The sequence below is a fragment of the Aulonocara stuartgranti genome (assembly GCF_965226115.1).
Source record: "Aulonocara stuartgranti genome assembly, chromosome: 22".
Classification (NCBI taxonomy): domain Eukaryota; kingdom Metazoa; phylum Chordata; class Actinopteri; order Cichliformes; family Cichlidae; genus Aulonocara; species Aulonocara stuartgranti.
This window is the reverse complement of record NC_138957.1, coordinates 27615746-27634614: the sequence shown is the minus strand read 5'-3', so window position 1 is coordinate 27634614 and position 18869 is coordinate 27615746. Positions and strand designations below refer to the sequence as shown.

The 18869-nt window shown below is 40.7% G+C and overlaps 1 protein-coding gene and 1 long non-coding RNA gene across 16 annotated transcripts in view; one reads left to right on the top strand and one right to left on the bottom strand.

The window, feature by feature from the left end:
- Positions 1-18869, bottom strand: part of LOC309698679 (uncharacterized protein) — a 56642-nt gene that overhangs the window by 35287 nt on the left and 2486 nt on the right. For 2 of the 15 annotated variants that reach the window (XM_082521288.1, XM_082521289.1), the window contains exon 1: positions 1009-1297. The exons of 4 other annotated variants lie outside the window; for them this stretch is intronic. In XM_082521288.1, coding sequence (XP_082377414.1) covers positions 1009-1117 — 109 coding nt within the window. In that variant the 5' untranslated portion in view covers positions 1118-1297. Of the gene's footprint in view, positions 1-1008; positions 1298-18869 lie in introns of those variants that run through there. 9 more of the 15 variants (XM_082521286.1, XM_082521287.1, XM_082521277.1 and 6 more) reach the window with 8 other exon arrangements.
- LOC309698687 lies at positions 530-2096 on the top strand. Its single transcript, XR_014274145.1, has 2 exons — positions 530-819; positions 1893-2096. It is a non-coding gene; the product is annotated as an uncharacterized lncRNA (long non-coding RNA).

The window sequence follows — 18869 nt, the reverse complement described above, 5'->3', positions numbered from 1 at the left end:
GGAATAATGGGATGTGAATTAAGCCCCCTGTGTGTTTAGATAAGGAAGCAACTGTAAGAAAAAGGATGCAGGATCATGTTGAAACAGGGCAGCAATGCTACTACTCGATGTTGAAAAAAAGGATTAGGATTTGGCAAAAAGAGGATTGCAGTGCTCCTCCTTCCACGAGGAGATTATAAGTGTGGCTGACTTGAACTGAAAGAGTTTAACAGCCTTATATAGCTAAAAAAGAAGCCAGGATTCCTGGAATTTAAAATATTGATGGGAAAAACACTAAACTGCAGGTGCTAGGAGCTTCAAAAGATACTGCATATATAACTGTATGCATTAACGGCACTGTAAGTCTAGGGTCATTCACAGTTTCTGCAGACAGCTGGGGACTCATTTCAGTAGATGCTTCTGCAAATATTACAACTGGAATATACGTCAAGATAGAGCTGGGCGATAGAACGATAACGATATGTATCGTGATATAACTTTTACTCGATAGAGAAATTAAGCTATCGTGATAGACCTCGCTGCTCTTGTCCTCTTAAAAAAAAAAAAAAAAAGGTCAGCCAATCCAAATTAAGTAGCGCAGAGCCGAACCAATCACAGCCGCAGCGTCATGTCGCGTGGCTTGTGTACAGCACAAGTGCCAAGCCGCACGTGTGTTTGTTTGGGAAGCAGCCAGCGGGTAATGGAGCCAGCGCGTAATGGAGGAAATGAGTGTGCCGACTAGAAAAATCAACCGAGCGTGACCGAAGAGAAAACAGATGATGGTTCCAATGCCGGAGAGATTGTCGAACGGAAGAGCCATAGAAGTTCCGTAGTGTGAAGGTATTTCGGTTATTTCAAGTCTGACAAAAAACAGAGTAGCGTGCACTGTAAATTGTGCCGAAAGCAAGTCTGGAAATACAATAAACTGGTGCATGCGTCACACTGTGCGCCACGTTATTGTTTCGGTGAAATGAATTTCTACAATACTGTTACTGTTAATTCTACTCTCTGCAGTGTTTAAATGCTTACATATACACACAGTTACTGTCCCTCCACACATACGACTCGGTTCTGCTTCTATGCCCCAGCTTTGTTTACTTTTCCCACCGAGGCTTCTAGACTTCTGATTGGCCAACATTTCGGCACGGTTAGGAATCTAGCGCCACCTGCTGCTTTGGCATGTTCATAGCAGCGTTTTCCTTCATTTCTCCCTTTATGTGTGGACGGGATTATTTTTTAAAACGGAAACGGAAAATCTCCGTTTTCAAAAATACCCGTGTACGTGTGGACGTAGCCTCAGTCTCTGACTGGAAGCGCTGATTCGTCATTCGGCTTTTGTCAGACTAAAGTAACTGTTAAAACTGTTTGAAAATCTAAGCTATACAACAAGGAGAGATTGAGAATTTCCTTTTAGTTCTCAGTTTATTTGATATTGACAAAAGTTAGTCAGTTTTGTCTGATCTTCTGTAAAACAAACTAAGATTTATTTTTAGAATTAATATTTTGTTTCTAAGTGGAATTGACAATTTAGTCTGTTTCGTTTGTTCTATTTTGAAACTTAAACGCTTTAGCGGCTGCCTTTTGTGTAGTTTGCAATATTTGCCTTTATTTATCTGAAAAAGTCTCATGTTCCTTAAGTACATCTACCCTGCTGAACTTATTATGGGAAATAAATATTTAAATAAAAACAAGCTGCTGATTATTTCACATTTTACTTGTGAGCAACGGCACATTTAAATCTTACAAATATAGTTATTTGGCTTATATCGTGATAGATATCGTTATCGCCTGAAATGAAAAAAACATATCGTGATATGAAAAAAATCTCATATCGCCCAGCTCTACTTCAAGCCCAGTAAGACACAACTTTTACTCTTGAGGTGAATGTTCTCTTCTTCTGCTTTGCATCACAGATTTTCAAGTTTTGCCAGAACTCAGGGAAGCAAATGGCAAGTTTTTGCAGAAGTCAGCATTTTCTACGTAAACTACAGACATCTCTTAGTCACCAAAGTAATCACAAGAAGACTTTTACCTCCGGCAACCACTCAAACACTCAGTACTGACAACCGGTCGGTGTGACTGAGGCCTAAGACACTTAAAGGTCTCAGGTAAAACAACCCTACTGCTTCCTCACTCTATGACTCCAAGTAAACACATTCCTGGTAAATCTATTTTTTCAACTGCTAGTCTTAAGTCTTATTTAATACAGTTAGATGTTACCTTTGTAAGCTACTGCTGTATCAGTGTGACCTAACGTGGTTATTGGAGAGGATTGTAAAAAGGAGAATGGTTTACTTTCTGTTATAAGCTTTTCTTTATGATCAGAATTTATTCCATCTGTCCCAGTAACTTGTAAAGTCTAGGGAAGCTGAATGATTATTTTATTTAGGCTCATTCATGTGTGCCAACAGGAAGTCACCATCTCTTTTTTTTTTTTTTTTGGAAGAAAAAAAAAAAGGAAGTCACCATCTCTACTATGAAGCAAACTAACAAGGAGCAATGCTCTGTGGACCTATAACTGCAGAAGTGAGTTGGACGTGCAGGTAGGTCGTGAAAAACTGCTAATTCAAAATCGCTTTTCATCAATAAATCCATAAAAATCAACGAACACCTCCTGACTGAAGAAGAAGCGCTGACTCAAAGAAAAAGGCAAAAGAGAGCGCCAATGTGAAAGGATGTGTGAAAAACAGCACAGAGATACAAAGATAGGGCGACCGTGGCTCAGGGGGTTGGGAAGCGTATCTGTAACCGGAAGGTCGCCGGTTCGATCCCCGGGCTCTCTGTCCTGGTCGTTGTGTCCTTGAGCAAGACACTTTACCCTACCGCCTACTGGTGTTGGCCAGAGGGGCCGATGGCGCGATATGGCAGCCTCGCTTCTGTCAGTCTGCCCCAGGGCAGCTGTGGCTACAACCGTAGCTTGCCTCCACCAGTGTGTGAATGTGAGAGTGAATGAATAGTGGTATTGTAAAGCGCTTTGGGTGCCTTGAAAAGCGCTATATAAATCCAATCCATTATTATTATATGACGCATGAAACATGGAGGCGTCTGCAAGGGCCACTTGCAAACTTGGGCTGACTAAATGTGTGTTATTCGGACACATTACTCAAATAGCACAGAACACATAGTAGATTAGTCTGATATCTTTATTTAAAGTATTGTGTACTGCTACTGGTGCAGGGTTACCAAGGGATTACCCCAACCATGAATCCTTTTCATTGCCTGGTTACCTAAAAAGTCTATAAAGGATCTAAACTAAATCCAGCCATGCAGGACAGCACTAAAAACAGCTGAGTGCTTCACTTACATGTCAATTTTTCTAATCTCATGATCAAATGCCTGTTTCTCTTTCTTTTAGGGCTCTTACACACAGTTCCAGGAAAACTCAGATAAAGTATTTTCCAGTTTTTTCTGGAGGAAAATCTAGTCTTAAATAAATTTTACTGCATCTGTAGATTATCACAGAGTGCCACGGCGAGAAGCTACACAGCAAAAATGGCAAAACAAAGAGCAGCTATGGCAGAGGACTGGCTTCTGCTGCAGATCTGACTGAGAGTACTCATTACTTTAAGTGCAGCATGGGTGTGGCTGTTTCTATATATCTCTGACAGCAGTGAAAGGAGAGGAGCTGGATTTTGCTTTCTGATGGGACTACCATCTGAAATCTCAGGGAAGAATTAGCTCTAGAACTTTTTTATACCTCTTTTGTAATAAATCCTGCAAAACTAGACAATGTTTATTAGTGTTAAGGTTTGTGTAGCTGCCACCAGCTAAATCTGTACAAGACTTTAATCAGTGGACAAAAGAGAGTAGAGATGACTCACTTGTCATTATTAAATGATTTGAGCTTCAACAAAGTGTCTGAAAAGGCTTTGTGCTCTGCAGAATCACCATTTATCAAATGCAAGCTAATGTGTCCACCGTGTGACAGCTGGGACAGGCTCCAGCTCCTCCCATGACCCTTAATTGGATAAACGGTAAATAAAATGGAGCTGTCTGCCCACACCGGGGTGAAGGAAAGATACAGTAAATGTCAGGTAGTCAGCAATGGTAGCAGATTGGTGGAAATCATATTTCTTTATGCTTTCTAATGATCTCTTCATCCCTCATCCTCATCATCAACCATACGTGTGCTTAAAGGTTTGAGAATGAAAATGCTTCTAAATGTTTCAGAAGTTGCCTAAAAATCATAACATGTTATTGTTTTCTTCATTATTACATTTTACTGCAATAGCTGCCTGAACATCTATGGATACACCGCAAACAGTAACCACTAAAAGATCATTTGGCATACATGGAAAAAGAGAAAAGAAGGCTAAAAACTGCCGTAGAAGCTTCTAGGTCACTGATTTTAGTGAAGGTTATTTCCATGGGGTATTGGACAGGAGTGTGGCTAAAACTAGGGCCCGAGGTGCTCCCCTAACTCTTGTAGTTAAATTATATGTTTCAGTGGGACAGCTATGTGTCCTAATGCTAGTTTATGGGGGTCTGTGCACATGAAAATGACTTCTTCTTCTTATACCACATTGAAATTTCAACTTGTTTGGACCTGCCATGTGCCACCTCACTGAAAAATTCCAGGAAACACGCCTGGTGCAGGATGATTATCCTTCAAATGTAAATAAGAGAAAGATGAAATCCATGCATATGGACACTTATGTTTCTAATTTGTAGGATTTTTAAGGTTTTTAAACATTTGCTACATTTAATAGTGATTGCAGGTGAAATTCAGAAATAAAACTTCCGGGCTTTACACAGATAGGTTCATTGGGGTTTTCATGTGGTTATATAAACCTTTACATCCTTGTCACTCAGCAGGGATCGTTGGTTTCAGTTCATCATACTGAGGTTAGATTTACCCACTTTTCATGTCACTTTAGAATTAATTTTTTAGAGAGCAGAGAGCTGGGTGGTGTCCATGGATAGCATCAAATTGCTGTGGATTGATATCTTGCTCTCCTGGCACACGAGCCATGCTCTTTCCGCCTCTCTCACCTGAAGAAACAGCTGCCGTGCAGCCCATGCTGGCTGGTAGAAACCACGTGATCATCGATCATGTGACCAGCTCCATTTAACACAGAAACACAAATTCAACATGATGTTCACCCGCCGCTACCCCCTCGGCTCGTCGTTCCTCCGCCGCCGTCTCAGGTTTCTGTGCCACTGTGACAGACTCTGGGTTTATAAATAGCAATAAGCACCATATTGAGAGTGTCGCCCATAAAAGGGGCTGGCTTCTCTCACAGTGACCACAGACTGGCATGTCAGATTTACTGCAGAGACACAACAGGAAACTGTTTGTGTGTGGGACATGCTGGCTGGTAAAACCCAAACGGAATAAACAGAATAAAACAAGGAAGACGGAAATGAGTGCTGGTAACCTGACAAACAGGGAGCCGAATTTAATTTCAGCTGAAATTTACCAGTAATACTGCGGCGGCCAGCATCTCTGGCAATGTCCCCCATAGACACCTGCTTATACCAGCAGAGAAGTGTGTACAGGGGGGAGAATAAGGAAACCCCAATGAAATACACCAATGACCCCCAGTGCCAACTGGCTACAGAGTACTGGGAATTTTGGTAACCATGTTTATTTTATTTTAGAAATGTCCTTTAAATTGGGTCCCAGGTGGCCTGTACACAAAAACGAATTACAGTACAAGAAATTAAAAGCGGCATTAAACAGGTAAATAAAGAGATTTTTAATGTCTGTTAGCATTCAGTCTGCCATCACCAACATAGCATGGTTTAATAAACTTTGGAGATTTTACCTTTTTTTTCATAACAAAGACAAACAATAAAATGGCCAAATCAAGAAAGATGGTCTCTGTGTGCATTTTAAGACTTACTGGGTAATTGAGATTAACCAAAGGGGCTTAAGATGTGTAACATATTCTGTGTTCAATATCCCCACACTGGAGAGCCCTAGCTGGAAAAATGTCCAAAAGGTGGAAAAAAAAGTCTTCGGGTGAAAGCCATTAGCTCACACTGCAGGACTGCCTGCCTCCAGCAGGGAAACAAAACAATGCATTTGGCTGAAAATCTGAGCAGCACCTACTTATTTACCTGAGGCTGCTGGCAAACTGGGCAAGCAAAAACAAAGCACTGCAGACAGATGCATTGATGTTGGGTGAACCTGTTTGCTTTAGGTGCTGCTGTTCAGCTGCACATTCTGAAGCGTTGGTAATAAAGTCCTGGTAATAACCAGTTTCTCACTTGTAAATACCATTCACACAGCAAATGCTTCCAATTTTGTGCTTAACACGACTGCAGCGCAAATACAGATGCCTCAAGTCAGCCAAAGACCAACGATAAGGTTAGTTAATGACCTAAAGCCACACATGTGGTAGACATTAAAATAGTTTGCACAGCCAAAATTCATTCTAGAGCACATGATGTGGTATAAAGATAGAGTTTTCTGTAATAATTAAGGTTCTAAGGGCAGCACGGTGGCACGGTGGTTAGCACTGTTGCCGCACAGCAAGAAGGTCCTGAGTTCAATTCCACCATCAGGCCGGGGTCTTTCTGTGTGGAGTTTGCATGTTCTCCCCGTGTTTGCGTGGGTTCTCTCCGGGTACTCCGGCTTCCTCCCACTGTCCAAAGACATGCAAGACTTGTGGGGATAGGTTAATTGGATAATCCAAATTGCCACTAGGTGTGAATGTGCGAGTGAATGTGAGTGTGAATGGTTGTCTGTCCTTGTGTGTTAGCCCTGCGACAGACTGGCGACCTGTCCAGGGTGTACCCTGCCTCTCGCCCTATGACAGCTGGGATAGGCTCCAGCGCCCCCCGCGACCCTGAAAAGGATAAGCGGAAGCGAATGGATGGATGGAATTAAGGTTCTATTTTCATTATTCATTGATGCATGTGTATATTCTGGCAAAACCTTTATTATATAGTAGCAGAATCATTTACTGTACATAAAGCATTTGAAATTTCTTTTAAAAGTTAAAGCCCTGCGTTGTGTGAAGCAGGTCAACTCTGTTGTTAGTTACGTGAACTAAAGAGCCAGTATGTGAACACACACATATGCGTGTGTGTTTGTGTCTTAGTGATGAGTGGGACATGTCAGATCTGGGTCAGCCCGATCTCAGGAATCTCTGGCATTCACATTTGCGTTGCATGTATCCAAACAGCAGATGCGCGTCTTCTGCATGTGTCTCCATGGCCTGCGTGTGCCGAGGGCTCGCAGGGACCTGGATAAAATTATCTGCAAAGCCCACGAGGGATTCGATTAAATATTCCCTGTGTATTCAAAGAAACAATGATAATATCGCACTGCATTTACCTCCATGACAAGACTGACTGACTCTAGGAATTTTCAATATTTCACCCAAAAACAGAGAACACGAGTCCTTGACGGATGCCTCCACCTCTTCTTCCTTTGTGGAAGGAAAAAACGGAAATACTCTTGAAAAACAAGGGTCTGTGCCCCCAGGGAAAGCAGAGGAAACACATTCCAAACATATCACCACTCTGAGCGTTAGGAGAGCTTCTTCTCAACGACTGCACTAAACTAAAAAATTCACTTCCCTAGATTCATCTCATGACAACCGACAACACGACCAAGTGAGGTGAAAGGTCACTGGACCTAAAATCAAATATTCGTGGCACAAAAAAAGCAGTACCACTGGCTCTGACAGCACAGGAAAACTTGAGGCCTCACAAACAAATACTGCACGAACCTTTGAACCCGTCAGGTTATCCCGTCGACGCCGTGAGAGGTCAGAGGACCGACAGCTGTGCTTGTAATCAGTTCAAAGTTGCAGCAACAAGCGACAACAAAATGCAGCGCTATGAATCACTGTCACACGTGGATAAACGCCACTTCCCCCCCTCCCCTGATCAAAGAGGAGAAACCTCTAACTTAAAGCAAGGCTTCAATTACAGACTGCAATTACAAACACAAGGAGCTCTTGTGTTTTGGGGTTTGGTAAAGGTGACGCTATTCTTTGAATGGTTTAACCTTCTTTAACCTATTAAAACAGTAGTTATGCAGAATATATTCAATATCACCAGATACCCCACATCATGATATTATTGCAATTTTTAAGATTTTTGCAAGAGTATTGCCGTAATGTATATTCTGATTTATCGCCTTTTCATGTCATTTATAAGATCGCCAAATTATGTCCCCAAAGTTAAACTGCCAAATTGTCAATATCGTTTTTTTACAGATAGAAGAAATGTATCTCAGTTATTTCTTTACTGCAAAATGAATTTGTTACTAAAACCTGCCAAATGTTGACGGGGACGGAGTCAGTCAGCAGCTGAATGGGGTCCAGTTAGCAATTACATGCAATCTGTTTCTGATAATACAGCAGTTATCTGTGCCAAAATGCCAAAAATCGCACATCTGTTCACATTTCTGTGTGTCCAGTGTTCAGCTAACATTATCTCTGGATGGTGGTGCATGAGATAACCCCTAAGGATCGTAGTACTACTAGAGTATTTTAATTTATTGAACAAAATATCAGCATTTGGTGTCTCTGTATCGACACGATATCACCACACAATCCTATCACGTAGCGATTTTTTCCCTGACCCCTGACATCGAATATCTAGAAAGTTAGCTTAGCAAAACTTGTCTCAGTATGATGGTAAAACAGAACATGCAGACAGACAGACAGACAGAGGACCTCTTACAAACCAAGACAAGTTGTTCACATTTTTTCAAGAAAGAATTTAAATGATTGTGTCAGTTTTTACTTTATCTGTTTTTCTACACTGAACACATGAAAGAAATAACACAATAGAAACAAAAGCAGACTGAAACACAACCACCGCTCTGCGACCATTACTGGATCTTTTTATTTATGTCAATATAAACGATGCTTCAACACTAGAGTTCAAGTGCCTCTTAGTTTATGCTTTTTTTTGTCTTGGCATTCTCGCCCATCTCTAAATCGCAAATGTTTTGTTTCATTTTCCTCTATTCAATAAAAGCGCAAACTGTTTTTAACACAAGTCTTCTCTTGGTAAAAATTCAGAAAGCATTGATTGAGTGCTTCCAGCAGACAGTCAACTTAGATCTCTGACGCCAGACAGCACAGAAATGTTTGCTGGGTAGGTCAAAAGAAACAAAAAATGCAATTGATTGGGACGCAAGAGACTTTAACAGCAAGTGTAAGTGTCTGGGACCCTACCTGCCAGTCAGTGCATGAAAAAAACAAAGCAAAATTGTCTAATAAAAGTATAAACTAAGAACCACAGAGCCATTACATGTTTTGGTGTGAGAGCTAAAGAGAGCAGGCAACAGGATGTCAGTCCTCTTCAAACCAGTGCGAACTCCAGATGCTTTTAACCACAACAAGTCCGTTACCCAGTCACAAAGCCTCAAACAGAGCCAAGAATAAATCATACATGAATCATCCATTACTCAGTTTTCCCCTGCATTTTTATTCACCATCACAAGGTTCAAAGTAAAAAGAAGGTCAAAGGTTAGACAGTGAAAAAGGATAAAGTGGGAGAGGAACATTTGAATCCTTTAATGCTGAGAGAAGCTTTTTTTTTTCTTCTTTGAGACGGTCAGAGGATATGCCTGAGGCTCTAGTCAGGGAGTTTCACTTCCTCAGCAATGACCTCATCATTACATCACTTCCACGACATCGCAAAGATGAGCAATGCTCACGATGTAAACAACCACAAGATGTTTTTCTTTAGCGTTTTAAGCCACACAGCAGGGGAGAGAATCAGAAGGAAAATGAATAAAGAGACTCTGTCTTAGTCAAACTGAGACTTGGCAATGGTGTACTGAAGTGGCTGAACTATGCTTCTTTTACTTTTCATGTGATGATGTAGAAACTCAAGACATGAAAGGTCAAACAGCAGTGTGACGGCTGCTTTTGGGCTAATGAAAAGGCAAAAATTTAATAATAATGACAGTAAAAAATATAGATTAGGCAATAATAATGACTGCAGGAGCAGCATGGGGCGGTCGTAGTGTTACGACAGTGTCCATGTTCAAAAAGTCTTGACAGGAATAAGACAAGAGGCAAAAAAAGTACAGTACAGGTTTCCATATTTCCTGTCATATATATATATATATATATATATATATATATATATATATATATATATATATATATATATATTAGGGGTGCAACGATATTCGTATCGATTCGGTACGCGTATGTATCGAACAATACAACATTTGTAATTTATTTTATCAATTTTCCTTCTGACGATGCTGTCTGTGTTGAGCGCTCAGTGAATCTGCGTTCGACTACTCCGCCTAGGCTGCACTGTCCAGCGCAGATCCACTGAGCGCTCAACACAGACAGCATAGTCAGAAGGAAGAGCGCAGGGCAAGCTAGCGAGACAGAAGTTAAGCTCTCCTTTTAACATGGACCTCCCCCAGTCTCATTCAGATCTGGCGTTTGGAATTATTTTGGTTTTCATGTGACGTATGACCCTGAAGGTAAGCGAGTCATGGACTAAAGTAAAACAGTATGTTGGATGTGCCATGCAATGCTCAATTACATTGGTGTGAACTAGTGTGTTAGCGCAGTTAGCTCGTTAACGTGTTGGCCGTCTAGCCCCATGCACGGAGTGATCGGCGGTAGCTCGTTAACGGAGATTTGCCGTGTTGTGGCGTTAAGGTCATTTCAACGAGATTAACCTGAAAGCACTAGTGGGAACACAACGAATATGACTGCACATTTACACCGACATCATCCTAGTGCAAAGACAAGTGGAAGCAGACAAAAAAAAGCAAGCATGCTACTAACTTTAGCCGAGTCATTTAGACAGCTGTTAGCACATGATTCTCCTTATGCTGCTGAGAATATAGCCCAGAAGAAGCGGATAGTATAGCTTTTATTTTGGAAAGAGCCATTTCTCTGTAATAAACTCTCTTTTCCAAAGATGAGTGATTCCTCAATCAGATACAGGGCTTGCAATATCGCTAGCCCGACGTCCCGGAGCTAGCGATTTTTTCAGTCGAGCTACCAAAATCTATCTCTTCCCTGCCCGTCGGGCTATTGTAGGAAAAATATATGTCAATGCTTTTGCATTCTTTCAGAAATGTAGCTGGGTAATTATGTCATTGGCATCGGTGAGCCACTGTCAATATGTGACATATTGAAGTCGCGTTTGAATTTGCGCTTGTTTTTTTGCTTTCACTTTGCAATCGTGCGAACTGTGTATAGAGAGCGACAGCACTGATCTGTGAGTGATGATAATTTGTGCACCAATTCCTCTGACATCGTCTTATTAATCGTTAGCTTACTATGCAAACATGACAAGTGAAATCTCCCGCAGCTTACACATGTGAGAGGTTGATCGCGCAGAGAATCGCTGAGCTTATGTGAGTGAGCGTGTAAAAGCATTTCAGTTCTGCTGAGCCAAATAAGACAGGTCAGGGTGAAGAAGTGACAGCCAAATAAAAGCTTACCACAAAACGGAGAAGTTATGACAAATCAGACTATAAGGCAAAAAGAAAGTGCAGCTTTATGGTTTCATGGACAAAATAATTTCTGTGGCTGCAATATGACGAGCTAAATAACCAGGGCTGCACATAAGTGGTCCGCAGGTGCGTATTCGCTGTCAAAATAAAAAACGTGCACAAGGGTTAGGGTTAAATTTAAAAACTGTACTTTTGAGTTAAAATATATATTTATAATTTTAATAAATGAAAAATTAAAAAGGCATGAACATTTTTTTTGTATCGAAAAAATATCGAACCGTGACACCAAAGTATCGAACCGAACCGAACCGTGAATTTTGTGTATCGTTGCACCCCTAATATATATATATATATATATATATATATATATATATATATATATACTGTTAAACTGATGGATGCTCAGTATTAATCACTGATAAAGTTTCAAATGACGAGGTTGGTGTGTGTACAAGTAATCCCTGTGAGCCAAAACCTCAGCCTTCAGTCTCGCTCTTTATGATATAAAAGAGAGCGGATATCCTAATATGGTCATCTCAGGCTTGTACCCTAGCTGGGAGCAGAGTAGCCCCACCCACATGCTATTTAAACCTTCTGTTTGTGAGGTGCAGCCAATGAGAAGAAAATTGGTTTAAAGCAGGAAGCTTTTAATCAAATGATGAACTGAGGGGCTGGCTCAAGGCTTGTGCAAAGTGACTCTGGTGCAGTCCAGAAAAAAATACTGAAGCATAACAGGTCATCTTTAAAGATTTATTTTATTAAAACTAGTTTTAATAAAATAATGGTTAATAAAATGGTTCTTTGATGTGAACACAGTGGAGCATTTAGCAGCTGAACAGAGCTTTTTTTTAACCTCCAGAGTTGGAGGAAACCAAACTCTAAGCAAAAACAGCGCTGCTAATGCAAAAACTAGCAAGCAACTAAAGATGAGCATGTTAACCACTTATGAGCTGCTAATGTTGTTTTCGTGTTGTTGTCGTATTGTTTGCGGTTTTACAGAACTGTTTGTGTTGACTGTGTTGTTTTATTTACATGGAAGCGGACACTGCTTCCATTTGTGTAAGTGTAAACAGGTTATAAAGGAATCTGGGATACACCCAAATCAAAGTGAAGATAATCCCAGACAATCAGTCGTTTCTGACAGAGACAAGTGAAACAAGGCAGAAGTAAGAAGGAAACAAATCAGGATCAACGACGAGTCACACGGCCGCTGATATCATGTCTGTATATCATATAGAGTTTTCTTTATTTAGCTTTTCCTGTCACTACACTCCTACTCTGCACTCTTCTAAGAGTTTCAGCTACTCACTGGGAACTTTCTTGCAGTTTGTAGTTTAAAGTCAAAGCTGAGAAAATCATTTTGTTGTGGAAACCTCTGTTGGAAACATCAACCCAACACAAGCATATATAGACCCCAGCTGCCCCACCACCACGCTCTTGTTTTGGACTCATAAAGTAGGGCATAACTTTGACTGGCTGACTCATGTTGGCCTGGCAGCACAGCGAATGTGATGACAGACCAAGTTTAATCTCAGCTGAGGTCCGCTTTTGGTGCGAGTTTGGCCCGGTAAAAGCAGGTCAACAAAGGACACCTATTTGTACAAGAGCTTCATTTCTCCTTAAGTATTAAAATTGGTTAAAATTGACCCTTTAATTAAATAAGCAGCTGTTTGAATACAATTCCAGCAGTTTTTGAGCAAGAGTACTGATGTGTGAGTGATTCTGGTGTGTAAAGTGTAAATATTAGCTGGATTTCTTAGTCTTCAAAGACAACCAGACTGCATACGCTTGGGGTTTGAGCTGCAGGGATAAGATAATTGGTATATTTCAGCATTTTTTTAAATCCATAATAAATGAATGAATGAGTATTTAAAATCCTGCACTACAAGATGCTAGACGAGCTAACGATGAAAAACTGACACATATACGGTTGTAAATCAGTAAAAATGGAAACCAGTTAAAACAGCAGGATGCATATGTGGTTGTAAAAATAATTCATGGATCTTTTAATTTTTAATGCACTTTTTGCATCCCTTCCATAACAACTGCTGTAATATATGAGCCAACAATACTTAACTGAATGAATCCTTCATCTTATAAATGACATGAACATGAGTGAATGAAATCATCAGGAAGTTGGTGCTGCAGCATCAACGCTTTACTGTTTTGCTTCAAAAGCATCAGCTGTTTAGTGATTTCTGAGAAAAATCAACAAGCCTGAGGACAAAAGATGCCTCAGTGAGGCCACAAAGCCTCTACGTGATTTACTGCAGCTCTGAGCGTCAGGCACATCAAACAAAATGCTGAAACTCAAAGTTGAAAGTTAGAAGAAAACCCGTCCGCTATTCGTTTTCTGCAGCCTTCTGCAGCTCTTCCTTTTCCACTTAACTGAAGGGCTTTTCAAGGATCTTTTCAGTGAACAGAAAAACACAATGAGCTCCTAGCTGGAGTGCCAGGGCTCGCAGTGGGTAACGGAAGAAGCGGTGCGGTGTTACGAAACTGTAGGAGGCTGCGGAGATAATCAATCGACTGGTGCAGCAGGAAAAAGCTGCAGTTTGACTGGTTTAACGCTGCAGTTCCAAAATAACCATGCGGAGAGCAGAAAAACCCGAGAAACAGAGGGAAGCATCTGACAAACCTCATGATCGTGGCTTCTCACAAAATCAAAAAGAAAGATTTTGTCTGGTGACCATCGCAAAGCAAAGATGGCTGCCCACATACATGTGTTTTTATTATCATCATCTGCAGTCTTACAGCATGCGCCATCACATCATCTGCACTCTGATATTAGAGCCTGTGGGTCCTGTCACAGGGACGTTACACGGTGATGGACACGTGTGTGTTTATATGTGCGTGTGTGCGTGTTTGCTAAAGTGAGTATGAAGCGGAGCTACAACAGGGCTGTTATCTCCTCACACACATACACTTCAAAGCAGAAGAGAGGAGCTGCATCTGCTAGTGATTTCCCCGAGGTCCAAATCGCACATCCACAAATGCATCCAGGATATGTTGCAAAGCAGCATGGGTAAAATACAGGATACAGCTGAATGAGATTTTTATCTAAAATAAAAACAAGACATATGTTATTTGAAGGAAGGGATTGAGCAGATTAGGTTTCCTTTGCAGCACATGAAGCGAAATATAAATAACCCCCCCTCCCCCCCCCTTAAAAAAAACTACTCTTTGGCATCAGAGATGAATCTGGCTCCATTAATACAGATTTATTAAATGTTAATAGACAGTCCCGGTGCCCAAGGCAGTTTTTTTCTGCCTTGGGCACCTCTGAGTTCACTGAAAAGGCCCCGAGGACACAATCAATACTGTAGGCTCCTTCTCATACATCAAAGGGAGTCTTCAGAGTATTTAGGCTACATTGAAGTGCAGAGCAGCGCTGAGAGGAAAGGCTAATTTCAACTAAAACTAGGGTAAGGTATCAAAGCTCAATACTGCTTTAGTGTTTTATTTTGAAAATTAACAAGAAATATAAAAGGAGTTACTACTCTTTGGAAAGCCATTTCCATGTTTTAATGATAATTTTGACTGTTTTTTTTTTTTGCCTGTGTTATTTATTTTTCATGTATCTTTGGACAACATTTAAAATCAAATAAAAAAGCAAAAAATGTGTGAAATTGTTATTCATCAAAGAGAGGTTTCTAAAAAGTTATAGTTTTGATAAAACTGAGAAAAGTTCAGTGAAATTATCTGGCTTAGCTCTTTTGATTGTTTTCTGAGTTGCAGAGTAAAGAAAAATTCATGAATTTTTTTAACAAACAATCAATAATCTACAGAAAAATAAATATAAGTCTTTTCAGACATATATCCAGCCACACGAGCCCACTTTGTGGCCTTGTCCTATGTTGCTAAGTTGGAAAACAATATCCCTGTGTCACTCCCTGAGGTCTAAGTCATGATTTGTGCCAACTCCAGCACTAGCTCTGCCTCTAAGCAATCAGCATGTGTATTTTTTATTTTAATTAACTGTTTTTTAGTAGCTTTGAAATCCAAGAACAAAACAATAATCATTCTGAATGCTCTTTTCCAAAATATGGAGTTGGTGTTAGGATTTCCAACTGTGATAACTTAGGGCTCATAGGGTTAATCCATTGGACTTGGGTAGCAGATCACTGTGTTGTTTTGTTGTTTGACAAGACAAAAAAGTCTCAAGGAGCCAATTGAGATGGTTGAGACGTCTGCTAGGATTGCTAATGGCACCTCCTAGTTGAGGCGTTTCAGGCATGTCCTACTGGACAACACCCTGGAGGAGACGCAGGAATGCTGAGAGATCACACCTCTCTGCTGACTTTGGGAGAGGGAGGTCTGGCCTTAGACTGCTGCCACCATAACCCAGACCCAGATAAGTGTAAGAAGATGGATGGATGGATGGATGGATACCCATTCACAGAAGCAGTTATGTTTTCTATGCTGATGGTGCATTCCTGAATAAGTTGGAAGTCATGAGTTCCCAGTTGGAAGTTATTTGTGAAACGCCCCCTCAACTTGGATTTCCCACTCTAAAGTTGGAGCAGACGAACATACCCTGAGTTAGCAAACCATGATGGACACTGAACGCACACAGTAGTAAGACTGTAAACTTTTAATCAGTACTGCCACTGTTGTGTATTTTTTACTCAAAAATCAAGCCATATGCATAGCACTGATCAGGTATATATCTATTGATGTGCTTTTTAAGTGCAAAAAATAAGTATTATGCTGTACTGCGATACCTGAATGGCTCTGACTTTGCTAAAAACCAAAACAAGGTCTGATTTTGATAGCTTTCTCTGAACTGGGGAGTGGCGTTCTGACATCTGTGTTCCGAGGTATCTGGAAAGCAGCATACACTTTTAAGATTAGGCTTAATTTTTTTTGATAAAGCATATAGTTAGGGTTGTGTCAGGTGACCCTGAATCCACCCTTAGTTACACTGTAATAGGCCTAGGCTGCTTGGGGCTTACCATGATGCAGGAGTATTTCTTCTTCACTCACCTTTTTCACTCACTATGTTTTTATAAACCACTCTGCATTTTATCATTAGTTATTAATAAACTCTGACTATCTTCCATAGTGTATCTGGGCAGATGGACGCCCCTCCCTGAGCCTAGTTCTGCTAGAGGTTTCTTCATGTAAAACGGAGATTTTCCTTCCCACTGTTGCCAAGTGCTTACTCATAATATCTGATTTTATTGCTGGGTTTTCTCTGTAGTATTGTAAGGTCTTTACTTACAATATGAAGTTCATCTAAGCAACTGTTGCTATGATATTTAAAAAACTGAATCTCGAATCAGACAGCAAGCCCCTCCAGGATCAGGGCGGGGCTGCTAGTTTTGGGATAAGGGCAAAGAGAAAAGAGAGCACGGGGAGACAGGAAAGAGAGACTTGGGAAGTCCCCCATCAGCCTGAGCCTATGGCAACATAGCTAAGGGATGGTTCTTACGTTTTATTTATCTACATGGGTGGTAGGTTGGCTGTTAAACGTTTGAAAGCAGTTGTTTACTCATAGATATATACAACTTTGGCCACAGCCATTAACTATATATTGCTCTAGCAAAGCTGTGCCTTAGGCAGTTATTTCTCTTAGTTGTAACAACTACTGGTAGAAATCTGACTGCTCATACATTAAGTTAGAACATATAAATTAAGCATATGTTTTCTTTTCCTCCCACATTATCTCTAAAATAGTCTCAGATGTGTACAGAAGTGTAGGTGTTGCTACCTCGTTGACTCTAATCTAAATGTGATATGACAGCCTCCTTTATGACTAACCCTGCCTCACACGTTCTCTAAAAGGATTATGCTGCAAAACGGATTATTAATATCAATGATCCATTCATGGATTCGGCTTTTTTGAATGCCGGATATGGATGGAAACATGACTAATCTGTGCATAAGCTCTCAGGAACCTGCTTCCCTCTCCTTCTTCATAGTCAGCAGCAGAAAGGAGCATTTCCTCTGCTTTCCCGAGTGACGGCTGTGATTTATAGCATCTGGTCACTAGGATGCTGACGTGGACAGCAGAGGTTAGCGCTCCTGTTAGTCTCCTCCTTCCATCCTTCCTTCCTTCCGTTCTTCTTCAAGGAGACGATCAAGCCACAACAACACTCCCAATCCAGTTTCCCAGAGTCATCCTAGCCGTTGCCCTCCACACGCATCCCTCCCACCTGCAGTTACAAGCGTTCAAGCCCCCGGGACATAAATGAGACACAGTTGGCAGAGCTGTGAGAACTTGAGCCCCGTCTGGATGCCGGAGATGAGAGGAGCTTTGTCCTCTGGGGTTGTTTTTGTACTCCCGGTGAAATAACTTTGCTCTGTATTAATGTAGATATTAAACAAGATAAACTGTAATGAATAGACACGGACCAAATAAAAAAATTGAGTGGGTAGTTGCACTGCTACTCCTGTAAACCTTCATTGTTATGGAGCATATACTCTTTACAGTGATAACAGATTTACCCCCAAAATATTATTAATCAATAACGTGTTAGCATGGTTAGCTCGTTAACGTGTTAGCGCTGTGCAGACCCACGCACAGGGCGATCCGCGCTAACTGAGATTTGCCGCGCTAATGCGGTTATGGCCTTAACGTCATTTTAACGATATTAACACTGACAGCACTGGTAATTATATAAAACTAAATTCAGATACTGTAGGATCTAGTTCCACTGTAGCAATCATAGCAAGCTAGGAAGCCAAACAGGCTAATGTTTGTAGCTTATGTTAGCTGTGTGACAAAGGTTTACCACTCCACACAGCAGCAGCTGTTTATGGTCTTGATTAGATTAAAGGGTTATTGCAAAAACCTTGATTTTCTGTAGCTTATTGATTTTGTAGTTATAGTAAATGTGTTTTTTGACTTGTTGCTCAGAGAAAACAAACACAATTTTTTATTTTTTTTGGACTAATAAAAGTCTTTTTCACCACTGCATATCATTAACGCTTGTCTTCTCTCTCTTGCACTTTGTGTTTTGTTCTGATTGTTGTTTGTGATCTCTCTAAGTTTTTTTTTCTATCAGTAAAGACAGATGGCTGCCCCTACCTGAGCCTGTCTCGACTGGAGGTCTCTCATTTAAGAGGTCTCTCCTGTTAAAGGGGAGTTCTTCCTCCATAGTTCCTAGGTCCTGCTCATTTTCTGATTGTGTAGTAAAGTAATGTCTTTACTCACAATTTAAACCTCTTTCAGACAAGAATGGTTACTTTATAAATAAAACTAAATTTAAATTTCATTCAATTACACTTTATTTTCAACCTGGAAATTGAACACAGGGGTTATTTCTTTGCTAAATTATGGAGGATAGAGGCAAATCTAAAGCCGGCAGTGAAAGGTTTCTAGGCTGAAATCTACATTTCCAGGCTGCCTGCGATCTTGAAAGCGTTCCAAGAACATAACGTCAGCATGACTGGGAAAGCTCACAGTGCCACAGGGAGTCCACGTCTCATGATTACTTCCACAGAGGAGCATTTAACTCCAAACAGAGACGCTCACTACTGT